The sequence below is a fragment of the Leptodactylus fuscus genome (assembly GCF_031893055.1).
Source record: "Leptodactylus fuscus isolate aLepFus1 chromosome 7 unlocalized genomic scaffold, aLepFus1.hap2 SUPER_7_unloc_1, whole genome shotgun sequence".
Lineage (NCBI taxonomy): Eukaryota > Metazoa > Chordata > Amphibia > Anura > Leptodactylidae > Leptodactylus > Leptodactylus fuscus.
Genome location: NW_027439807.1, coordinates 361,101 through 373,385, shown reverse-complemented (window position 1 = coordinate 373,385; position 12,285 = coordinate 361,101). Strand labels below are relative to the sequence as shown.

Here is a 12,285-nt window from a genome sequence, read left to right as displayed (position 1 = left end):
GGTGAGTGTGCCAGCAGGAGGCGCTCTTGTACATACACCATGTCACTGTGTCCTCAGGTGCAGCGACTGAAGCAAGCCCTTCAAGACAGCCAGGCAGAAAAGGAGAGCGCAGTGCTGGACAAGGAGCTGTACACTCAGAGGCTGCAGAGTCTCGAGCAGGACATCGAGTCCAAGAAACGCTTCCAAGATGACCGCTACCGGCAGGTGAAAGTGCTGGAGGTGAGCATTATGTGTAAGAAGTCACCAGTCTCTAGAGTAGGATGGACCAAGAGGTAGCAGGTGTATAGCTGAGGTAGAGCTGTACTGGGGCCAGGCTGCCATATTGTCCTCACACGACCTGAATATGAAGGTCCAGAGAGAAGCAGCGCGTTTCTACATGTTTGGATTCTGTGACTGGTTCCTTACCCAGATCGGTTTACTACAGGCCCTGAGCAGCTGTAGATGAATTCTGTATGTCCTGTATATGGGTCACTGCCCGGTGGACGGGCCTATAGGATGTGGATATTGATCGAGTATTTTTCTGCACAGGACAAGGTGAAGCGTCTGGAGGTAGAGCTCGATGAGGAGAAGAATTCTGTGGAGCTTCTCACTGACCGGGTCAGCCGCAGCCGAGACCAGGTGAGACGGCTCAGGGATGGACAAGAGGCTGCAGAAGAGGGGGAAGGTACAGAGGAGGACACTCTGGGAGGGAGAGGGGGAAGGTACAGAGGAGGACACTCTGGGAGGGGGAAGGTACAGAGGAGGACACTCTGGGAGGGGGAAGGTACAGAGGAGGACACTCTGGGAGGGAGAGGGGGAAGGTACAGAGGAGGACACTCTGCGAGGGAGAGGGGGAAGGTACAGAGGAGGACACTCTGCGAGGGAGAGGGGGAAGGTGCAGAGGAGGACACTCGGGGAGGGAGAGGGGGAAGGTGCAGAGGAGGACACTCTGCGAGGGAGAGGGGGAAGGTACAGAGGAGGACACTCTGGGAGGGAGAGGGGGAAGGTACAGAGGAGGACACTCTGGGAGGGAGAGGGGGAAGGTGCAGAGGAGGACACTCGGAGGGAGAGGGGGAAGGTGCAGAGGACGACACTCAGGGAGGGAGAGGGGGAAGGTGCAGAGGACGACACTTAGGAAGGGATAACGGGGAAGGCTACAGAGACACTAGATGTTGGGAAAATTACCATATTCTACTTTTTTGGGGTAGCTATCTATGGACTTCAAAGGAATGTGTTACTAATTTATTTATTATAATCAGATGACTACCACTTATTTCCTTTTCAGTTTTTGCTTTCTGTACATGATTAGAGATGAGCGAACAGTGTTCTATCGAACTCATGTTCGATCGGATATTAGGCTGTTCGGCATGTTCGAATCGAATCGAACACCGCGTGGTAAAGTGCGCCATTACTCGATTCCCCTCCCACCTTCCCTGGCGCCTTTTTTGCTCCAATAACAGCGCAGGGTAGGTGGGACAGGAACTACGACACCGGTGACGTTGAGAAAAGTAGGCAAAACCCATTGGCTGCCGAAAACATGTGACCTCTAATTTAAAAGAACAGCGCCGCCCAGGTTCGCGTCATTCTGAGCTTGCAATTCACCGAGGACGGAGGTTTCCGTCCAGCTAGCTAGGGCTTAGATTCTGGGTAGGCAGGGACAGGCTAGGATAGGAAGGAGAAGACAACCAACAGCTCTTATAAGAGCTAAATTCCAGGGAGAAGCTTGTCAGTGTAACGTGGCACTGACGGGCTCAATCGCCGCAACCCAGCTTTCCCAGGATCCTGAATGGAATACACTGTCAGTGTATTCCCGTATACCCGATATATACCCCCGATACCCGTTCCAACGGTGTGCCCCCCCACCTTCACCCCAGAAATACCCTGCAAGTCCCCTAGCAATAGAATTGGGGCTATATACACCCACAATTTTTACTACTGGTATACAGTGCCATTGTCTGACTGGGAATTCAAAGAATATATTGGGGTTATAAATACCCTCATTTCTTGCTACTGCCATATAGTGCCAGTTTCTGACTGGTAATTCAAAGAATATATTGGGGTTACGTGCACCCACAATTTTTACTACTGGTATACAGTGCCAATTTCTAACTAGGAATTCAAAATGCGCAAGGCTCCCGGAAAGGGACGTGGACGAGGCCGTGGGCGAGGTCGGGGGAATGGTTCTGGGGAGCAAGGTAGCAGTGAAGCCACAGGGCGTCCCGTGCCTACTCCTGTGGGGCAGCAAGCATTGCGCCACTCCACAGTGCCAGGGTTGCTTGCCACATTAACTAAACTGCAGGGTACAAACCTTAGTAGGCCCGAGAACCAGGAACAGGTCTTGCAATGGCTGTCAGAGAACGCTTACAGCACATTGTCCAGCAGCCAGTCAGACTCTGCCTCCTCTCCTCCTATTACCCAACAGTCTTGTCTTCCTTCCTCCCAAAATTCCGAAGCTTTACAGAACAATAACCCAAACTGTCCCTGCTCCCCAGAGCTGTTCTCCGCTCCTTTCATTGTCCCTCAACCTGCCTCTCCACGTCACGATTCCACGAACCTAACAGAGGAGCATCTGTGTCCAGATGCTCAAACACTAGAGTCTTCTCCATCTCCGTTCGATTTGGTGGTGGATGACCAGCAACCCACCCTCATCGACGATGATGTGACGCAGTTGCCGTCAGGGCATCCAGTTGACCGGCGCATTGTGCGGGAGGAGGAGATGAGACAGGAGTTGGAAGAGGAAGTGGTGGATGATGAGGACACTGACCCGACCTGGACAGGGGGGATGTCAAGCGGGGAAAGTAGTGTGGATGTTGAGGCAGGTGCAGCACCAAAAAGGGTAGCTAGAGGCAGAGGTCAGCAGCTTAGGCGAAGCCAGGCCACACCCGGAATCTCCCAAGATGTTCCAGTTCGTACCCAGCCCCGAAAAACTCCCACCTCGAGGGCACGTTTCTCGAAGGTGTGGAGTTTTTTCAAGGAATGCGACGAGGACAGATATAGTGTTGTCTGCACAATTTGCCTCTCGAAATTGATTAGGGGCTCTGAGAAGAGCAACCTGTCCACCACTTCAATGCGCCGTCATTTGGAATCCAAGCACTGGAATCAGTGGCAGGCAGCAACGGCAGGACAAAGGCCGCCTGCCGTTCACGCCACTGCCACTGCCTCTGCCACTGCCTCTGCCTCTGCCACTGCCACTGCTGACTGTGCTGGCGATGCACTCCAGAGGACGAGCCAGGACACCACTTCATCTGCCTCCGCCACTTTGTTGACTTCTACCTCATCCTCCCCTGGTCCTGTCTTATCTCCTTCTCCTGCACCATCAAAGGCACCATCAGGCGTTTCTTTACAACAACCCACCATCTCTCAGACATTGGAGCGGCGGCAGAAATACACTGCTAACCACCCACACGCGCAAGCCTTGAACGCCAACATCGCTAAACTGCTGGCCCAGGAGATGTTGGCGTTCCGGCTTGTTGAAACTCCCGCCTTCCTGGACCTGATGGCAACTGCGGCACCTCGCTATGCCGTCCCTAGCCGTCACTACTTCTCCCGGTGTGCCGTCCCCGCCTTGCACCAGCACGTGTCACTCAACATCAGGCGGGCCCTTAGTTCCGCGCTTTGCACAAAGGTCCACTTGACCACCGACGAGTGGACAAGTGCATGCGGACAGGGACGCTACATTTCACTGACGGCACACTGGGTGAATGTAGTTGAGGCTGGGACTGCTTCCCAAACTGGCCCGGTGTACCTCGTCTCCCCGCCTAACATTCCTGGCAGGGACACGAGAAGAACACCCCCCTCCTCCTCCTCCTCTACCGCCTCCTCCTCCGCCTCCTCCTCCGCTGTTAGATTGACCCCAGCTACGAGTTGGAAACGTTGCAGCACTGGCGTTGGTAGACGTCAGCAGGCTGTGCTGAAGCTGATCAGCTTGGGGGACAGACAGCACACTGCCTCCGAGGTGAGGGATGCCCTCCTCGATGAGACGGCAATATGGTTTGAGCCGCTGCACCTGGGCCCAGGCATGGTCGTTTGTGATAACGGCCGGAACCTGGTAGCAGCTCTGGAGCTTGCCGGACTCCAACATGTTCCATGCCTGGCCCACGTCTTCAACCTAGTGGTGCAACGTTTCCTAAAGAGCTACCCCAATGTTCCAGAGCTACTGGTGAAAGTGCGGCGCATGTGCGCCCACTTTCGCAAGTCGACAGTAGCCGCTGCTAGCTTAAAATCTCTCCAGCAACGCCTGCATGTGCCACAACACCGGCTTTTGTGCGACGTCCCCACACGCTGGAACTCAACGTTTCAGATGTTGAATAGAGTGGTTGAGCAGCAGAGACCTTTGATGGAATACCAGCTACAAAACCCTAGGGTGCCACAAAGTCAGCTGCCTCAGTTTCACATCCATGAGTGGCCATGGATGAGAGACCTTTGTGACATCCTACGGGTCTTTGAGGAGTCCACAAGGAGGGTGAGCTCTGAGGATGCGATGGTGAGCCTTACAATCCCGCTCTTGTGTGTTCTGAGAGAATCCCTGATTGACATCAGGGATAACTCAGATCACACAGAGGAGTTAGGGATAGCATCCGATCCGTCACAGCTGGAGAGTAGGTCCACACATCTGTCCGCTTCACTGCGTTTAATGGAGGAGGAGGAGGAGGAGGAGGAAGAAGAGTTGTCCGATGATGTGATGGTGATACAGGAGGCTTCCGGGCAACTTCGAATCGTCCCATTGTTGCAGCGCGGATGGGTAGACATGGAGGATGAGGAGGAAATGGAGATTGAACTTTCCGGTGGGGCCAGAGGAGTCATGCCAACTAACACTGTGGCAGACATGGCTGAGTTCATGTTGGGGTGCTTTACAACCGACAAGCGTATTGTCAAAATCATGGAGGACAACCAGTACTGGATCTTTGCTATCCTTGACCCCCGGTATAAAAACAACATCTCGTCTTTTATTCCGGTAGAGGGGAGGGCCAATCGCATCAATGCTTGCCACAGGCAATTGGTGCAGAATATGATGGAGATGTTTCCAGCATGTGACGTTGGCGGCAGGGAGGGCAGTTCCTCCAGTAGGCAACCAAGTTCTCACCGGTCCACACAAACGAGGGGCACACTGTCTAAGGTCTGGGACACCTTGATGGCACCCCCTCGCCAAAGTGCCGCCACGGAGGGTCCTAGTGTCACCAGGCGTGAGAAGTATAGGCGCATGTTGCGGGAATACCTTTCCGACCACAGCCCTGTCCTCTCCGACCCCTCTGCGCCCTACACGTATTGGGTGTCGAAGTTGGACCTGTGGCTTGAACTTGCCCTATATGCCTTGGAGGTGCTGTCCTGTCCTGCCGCCAGCGTCCTATCTGAGAGGGTGTTCAGTGCAGCCGGTGGCATCATCACTGACAAGCGCACCCGTCTGTCAGCTGAGAGTGCCGACCGGCTCACTTTGATAAAAATGAACCACCACTGGGTAGAGCCGTCATTTTTGTGCCCACCTGTGTAAAGCACCCCAACATGAAACTCCATGTCTGTACTCAACCTCTCCAATTCCTCCGCATCCTCATACTCATCCACCATAAGCGTTGCACAATTCTGCTAATACTAGGCTCCCTCCACCCTGATTTCCCCTAACTCTGCTGGTTAGAGGCTCCCTCCACCCTGATTTCCACCAACTCTGCTGGTTAGAGGCTCCCTCCACCATGAATTTGCCCAAACTGGGCTGTTTAGAGGCTCCCTCCACCATGAATTGGTCCAAACTGGGTTTTTTAGAGGCTCCCTCCACCATGAATTGGTCCAAACTGGGCTGTTTAGAGGCTCCCTCCACCATGAATTGGTCCAAACTGGGTTTTTTAGAGGCTCCCTCCACCATGAATTGGTCCAAACTGGGCTGTTTAGAGGCTCCCTCCACCATGAATTTGCCCAAACTGGGCTGGTTAGAGGCTCCCTCCACCATTAATTGGTCCAAACTGGGCTGGTTAGAGGCTCCCTCCACCATGAATTTGCCCAAACTGGGCTGTTTAGAGGCTCCCTCCACCATGAATTTGCCCAAACTGGGCTGGTTAGAGGCTCCCTCCACCATGAATTGGTCCAAACTGGGTTTTTTAGAGGCTCCCTCCACCATGAATTTGCCCAAACTGGGCTGGTTAGAGGCTCCCTCCACCATGAATTGGTCCAAACTGGGTTTTTTAGAGGCTCCCTCCACCATGAATTTGCCCACACTGGGCTGGTTAGAGGCTCCCTCCACCATGAATTGGTCCAAACTGGGGTTTTTAGAGGCTCCCTCCACCATGAATTTGCCCAAACTGGGGTGTTTAGAGGCTCCCTCCACCATGAATTTGCCCAAACTCTGCTGGTTAGAGGCTCAATCCACCCTGATTTTCAAAACAAATGTTGGTGCCAACCTCAACTTACTACAAGGGCCAAATTCACTGCTGGTGACAAGCTCTCCTCACTGCAAGTGCCAAATACACATGTTTCAAGGTGTTTTCCTACTGTCAGAGAGGTGGTATTGAGTGTGTAAAGTGTGTAGTTGTTAGGCTGTGATGTTGGGGTAATAGAGGGTCTTTGGTGTGTTAGATGCCCCCAGACATGCTTCCCCTGCTGTCCCAGTGTCATTCCAGAGGTGTTGGTATCATTTCCTGGGGTGTCATAGTGGACTTGGTGACCCTCCAGACACGGATTTGGGTTTCCCCCTTAACGAGTATCTGTTCCCCATAGACTATAATGGGGTTCGAAACCCGTTCAAACACACGAACATTGAGCGGCTGTTCGAATCGAATTTCGAACCTCGAACATTTTAGTGTTCGCTCATCTCTATACATGATCATGGGGGCGCCCATCTTGCCTTGAGTTTTTTCTCTTCTCTGTCATAGGCATAGGGAGCAATAGACTGGAGACAACTCACTCAGTTTTCTAGACCTGCTCGGTGCAGGGAGAGGGAGGATATAGGCGGTGACATTATCTGTTATCAGTAATGGATATAATGGAGGTGTTATCTACTATTGTAATCCTGCCTGTCTTGCTTGGGATGTAGAGATGACCGCTGCGGAAACTGCTACAGAACTGACAAATGTCAATATATTATTAAGCTTAGTGGTCAGAGTGACAATTGCAGGATATAGTTATAGTTGTGGAAAAAAAATTAAATATAATCAAAAATCCATAAAATGTTTAACATAAGAAACTTGTTGATTTTATGGTTCTCATTTCCTTACTGCTGGATTCAGGATGTTTGAGTGCTTTATGTCTGGATTGAGTCAGCAGGGGGCGACTCACTTTATTTTTTTATTGACTCTCAGACTCCCCCTTCCCCTTTGGTAATGATACCTTATACCTGTCCCCTTTACCCCTGTACAGATGGAGCAGTTACGAGCGGAGCTGATGCAGGAGAGGACCAGATCCCAGGACTTGGAGTGCGACAAGATCTCCCTGGAGAGACAGGTGGGGGCGCCGCATCTGCAGGATAGGAACTGAAACCGCAGCTCTAACCTCCACCTGCAGGTGGCAGCAGTGCCAAAGAAATGTCCAGTAGGCGCCACATTAATCCCGTCACGGTGTCAGCGGGATCTCCACGAAAAAACAGCTCCCTCCTTTATTCCTCTTACGCTGATTGTGTCCTTAAGAATCGTTATGGAACGATCACATTTGTGCCGACCTGTAGGATAAAGTCAGCCTGATATCTTTACTGCTAGAAAACGGCAGGGGGGGGGAAATGTGGGAAAATATATATAATTATATATACATATATATATTTACAACCATTCCGGGCTATCAGTAACGCAAATGAGGTTATTGAAAAATATAACTTACCCTGCATAAAACAAGCCCTTGTTTTTCACTTGTGAATAATTTTTCTCACTGTAGAATTGTGGACTTGAAATTTTTTGGAAAACCCTTAGATTTTGTAGACCCCAACCATTGCTTCACTAAGATCATTGCTGATGTCTTTCCTCCTTGGCATTATGGTGATGCATGCCTGGATACTTCAGACCAGCAAACTGCCAAAACTTCTGCAGTTGTAGAGGTTTTCTCACTTGATGATTGCTAGCACTTGGCTGACACTTGTCCTCCTCTTTGTTCTCTCAGAATAAAGACTTAAAGAACCGTCTGGCTGGAATGGAGGGGCAGCAGAAACCCAGCGCCAACGTATCCCAACTGGAGGCCAAGCTGCAGGACGTCCAGGAGAGGCTGCAGATGGAGGAAAGGTACTGGCTTGTCTAGATGTCACTTATGGAGCTGGGGTTACCTTATATGCACGCCTGGTCATGGCTCTGGAGTATTCTAAGGAGGTGTCGTAATACAAGTGATCACTAGATCTCGGCCGATCTTGATCCATTGCTTTCTTCCAGAGAGAAAAACACATTACTGTCCTCAAACCGCAAGCTGGAGCGGAAGCTGAAAGAGCTGAACATTCAACTGGAAGACGAGAGACTCCAAGTCAATGACCAGAAGGACCAGGTAAGATGGACACCTCGGGGGTTGTGAAGACCACTCTGCTGCCTCAGTCCTCGCAGCCCAGGACTCAGTGTCTTCCATTTTGTCTTCTCAGCTCAACCTGAGGGTGAAGGCTCTTAAGAGACAGGTGGATGAGGCCGAGGAGGAGATCGAGCGTATGGAGGGGCTGAGGAAGAAAGCCCAACGGGAACTGGAAGAACAGCACGAGATCAATGAGCAGCTCCAGGCCCGCCTGAAAGCCGTGGAGAAGGAGTCTCGGTAAGCCCCACACACGTCCCAGTCTCCTTGCCCCCGGGGCGGGTATTTCGGAAGAGTAAATGCTATTGTGTAGATAGACACGGGTTTTATAAGATCAGAAGGATAGGGTGAAAACATGGAGGAAACCATCAGCAAGGTGCAGAGAGAACTATTATAATTGAGATTGGACTCCTGGTTCTCAGAATGGTCACTTCCTTCTCTTTCCACAGACGTAAGCCGGTGCGGCCTCTTGCAGACGACGACGACCTGAGCTCAGATGGTGACTCTTACGATCCCAGCTCCATAGCCTCGCTCCTCACAGAGAGTAACCTCCAGACCAGCTCGTGCTGACCGCCGGACAGGCCACCCTGCCGCTGTGCTGCCATTGTATCCACGTGTGTATGAGCTTGGTGCTGGAGATGGGCCTGAATGTTACTGCCGTGCAATGTCGCAGGGCAGTATGGCCACTCCAGCCGGATCGTCATTGTCTGTACCATCATCACATCTGCTGGAGAATGTCGCCCACTGTGCCTTCCGGGCAGCTCTTCGGACACTCTGCTGCTTACCTGTCCCCGCACTCTCCAAGCTTAGAGCCCGTCCAGCTGCGTTCGGCCCTACACACGACCCTTTGTGCCTCTGTAGGGACCTATAAGGTGCTAGATGCCACGTATCCAGCTACATCCAATGAGTGCCTCAATACCACGAGACCGGCAGAGCCTCAGCTATGGTCTGTGTCCTCGCCAGCCACGGGGGGGAGACACGGATGTCACTTTGTATGTAATATGTCTGTACAATCTATGGGTGATGGGGGGAGCACAGAGTAAATATATATATATATATATATATATATATATATATATATATATGGGCTATATGAAGAAGGATATAGGAATGCATATAATATATCTCATCAGTCAGGGAGGGGGCTGCATGTTGTGCACCGCGGGGAGGTGGTGCTGACTGTCACCTGTTTCGTGCCCCATGAATGAGGGGTTGCATGGAGTCTTCTGTCCCCATAATTCTTTATATACTGGAGTCTGATTTTCTATCTGATCCGGAGGCCGCTCTCCATGTGTAATCCTCCGAATAAAAGACCAACCATTTTCTATATGTTCTATCTATGTACAGGCTGCACCGGCACAGATATAAACAGTGTATGTATGTATGTATATATATGTATGATGGGGGGGGCATTGTACTAGAGAGTGGCGACATCACTGAGAATACAGCCTATCCGTATACTGGAGAGCGGTGACATCACTGAGAATACAGCCTATCCGTATACTAGAGAGCGGTGACATCACTGAGAATACTGCCTATCCGTATACTAGAGATCAGCGGCGACATCACTGAGAATACAGCCTATCCGTATACTAGAGAGCGGAGACATCACTGAGAATACTGCCTATCCGTATACTAGAGAGCGGTGACATCACTGAGAATACAGCCTATCCGTATACTAGAGAGCGGAGACATCACTGAGAATACTGCCTATCCGTATACTAGAGAGCGGTGACATCACTGAGATTACAGCCTATCCGTATACTAGAAAGCGGTGACATCACTGAGAATACAGCCTATCTGTATACTAGAGAGCAGCGACATCACTTTCTAAAGCCTATGCAAGCATGTGATTAGTTAAAAATGACTTTTCCCAGTGATAGAGCCCCTTTAAAAGTTACCAGCCTTAGGTCCACTTCTTCCAGTGGCTCAAACGGAGGGTCACACAATGCCACCAACACAATCCCAAGGTCCCATTGGGGAACGGGAGCTGACACCGAAGGTCTAATTCTCGTTGCACCCCTAAGGAACCCTTTCACTAAAGGGTGTTGAGATAAACGCCTCCTCAGATAGGCGGACAAAGCGGCTACCTGTACCTTCAAGGTTGCTGGAGATAGCCCTTTGTCTAGGCCGTCCTGGAGGAACTCCAGTATTGATTCCACAGAGGGATCGGACACTCCTATTCCATGCCAGGTCCTGAAGACATTCCAGACTCTGCGGTAACTCCTATTTGTGGTTTCTGCTCTGGTGCAGGAGATAGTTCTCAGGACGGCCTCTGACAGCCCGCTATGACTTAATAGGGACTGGTCAACCTCCAGGCTGTCAGGTTGAATCTCCTCAGATTCTGGCATGCCTGACCTCCTTGAGTGACCAGGTCTGGGAGAGGGGGAAGCCTCCAATATACGCCGCAACTCATGCCTATGAGCTGGGCGAACCAAGTCCTTTTGGGCCAGAATGGAATAATGGCAGTCGCCTGGACTTGGTCCTGTCTTATTTTCATCAGTACCCTGGTTATGATGGGTATTGGAGGGAATATATAAACCAGCCTGAACCTCCATGGGATGGACAGGGAATCCACTGCCAAGAGATCGTCCTCCTGGTACAGAGAGCAGAACTTCTCCACCATGGCGTTGAGTCGAGTTGCCATGAGGTCGATGTCTGGAAACCCCCACATCTGGACAATTTGCTGGAACACTTCTGGATTGAGTGACCATTCTCCTGAAACGGTAATAGCCTGACTCAACTGATCCGCTACTATGTTCAGGGAGCCCTTGATGTGAACTGCGGATAACTGGGTCAGGTTCTTCTCTGTCCAGGCTAGAATTTGATTTGTTTCTCTCAGGAGAATGCTGGACCTGGTTCCTCCCTGTTTGTTCAGATACAACACTGTCGTCATGTTGTCTGACCGGATCTTGACCGCCTTCCCTTGGAGGTAAGGGGCGAAGTGTAGTAATGCCAGGTAAACCGCCCTGAGTTTCCTCTGGTTGGAAGAACCTACTTCCGGGCTGCTCCATCGGCCTTGAACACTCCTCTCGTCCACGTGGGTTCCCCATCCTGAATGGGATGCATCCGTAGTCAACAGAGTCCAGACCAGTTGGACTAAGGACCTTCTGTCTCTCAGGTGTATTCACCATCTGTGGGAGACACGGGCACTGGGAGAAAGGCAAATCATCCTGTGGAGTCCTCTGAGAGACCCATCCCATGACTTCAGTACCTCCACCTGGAGGGGACGCCAATGCCATAAAGCCGAAGGGACCAACCGGGCAGATGATGACATTAGGCCCAGGACCTTCATGGCGGTTCTGATGGAAACCCGACGGGTCTTGAACAAGAATCGGGTGGCCGCCTGAATTCTCGCTTTCCTCGGGCCGGATAAGGAGATCTGTTTAGTCTTGAGTTCAACTGGAACCCCAGGAACTTCCTTTGGGTGGATGATATGACCTCTGACTTCTCCCAATTGATTAGCCAGCCTAACATCAGCAGAAAGGAGGTGGCAATCTGCAGATGTTGCTGGAGGACTGGAACTGATTGAGTTTTTATGAGCCAATCATCTAAGTAGGGAACTATAAACAGACCTTGAAGCCTGAGGGAGGCGGCAACTGGGGCTACCACTTTGGTAAATATGAAGGGAGCCGAGGTGATGCCGAAAGGAAGAGCAGTGAACTGATAATGCTCCCTGTGACCGAAAGTCTGAATGGCGATTTTGAGAAATCGTTTGTTCGCTGGGAAATCGGTATGTGCAGGTAAGCGTCCTTGAGAGTCGATGGATTCCAATGTCTTTTCACGATAAAGCGATTTAAGTACCTGAAGTCTATGATCATTCTCCAGCCCCCTGATGCCTTGGGTACC

The 12,285-nt window shown here is 51.2% G+C and overlaps 1 protein-coding gene across 2 annotated transcripts in view; it reads left to right on the top strand.

The window, feature by feature from the left end:
- The window catches only part of CGN (cingulin), a 35,845-nt gene extending 26,101 nt beyond the window's left edge, over window positions 1–9,744 (top strand). For both annotated transcript variants that reach the window (XM_075261212.1, XM_075261211.1), the window contains 7 exons: window positions 58–219; window positions 529–618; window positions 7,321–7,404; window positions 8,050–8,168; window positions 8,313–8,421; window positions 8,513–8,676; window positions 8,886–9,744. In XM_075261212.1, coding sequence (XP_075117313.1) covers window positions 58–219; window positions 529–618; window positions 7,321–7,404; window positions 8,050–8,168; window positions 8,313–8,421; window positions 8,513–8,676; window positions 8,886–9,006 — 849 coding nt within the window. In that variant the 3' untranslated portion in view covers window positions 9,007–9,744. The remainder of the gene's footprint in view (window positions 1–57; window positions 220–528; window positions 619–7,320; window positions 7,405–8,049; window positions 8,169–8,312; window positions 8,422–8,512; window positions 8,677–8,885) is intronic.
- The last annotated feature ends 2,541 nt before the right edge of the window (window positions 9,745–12,285 follow it).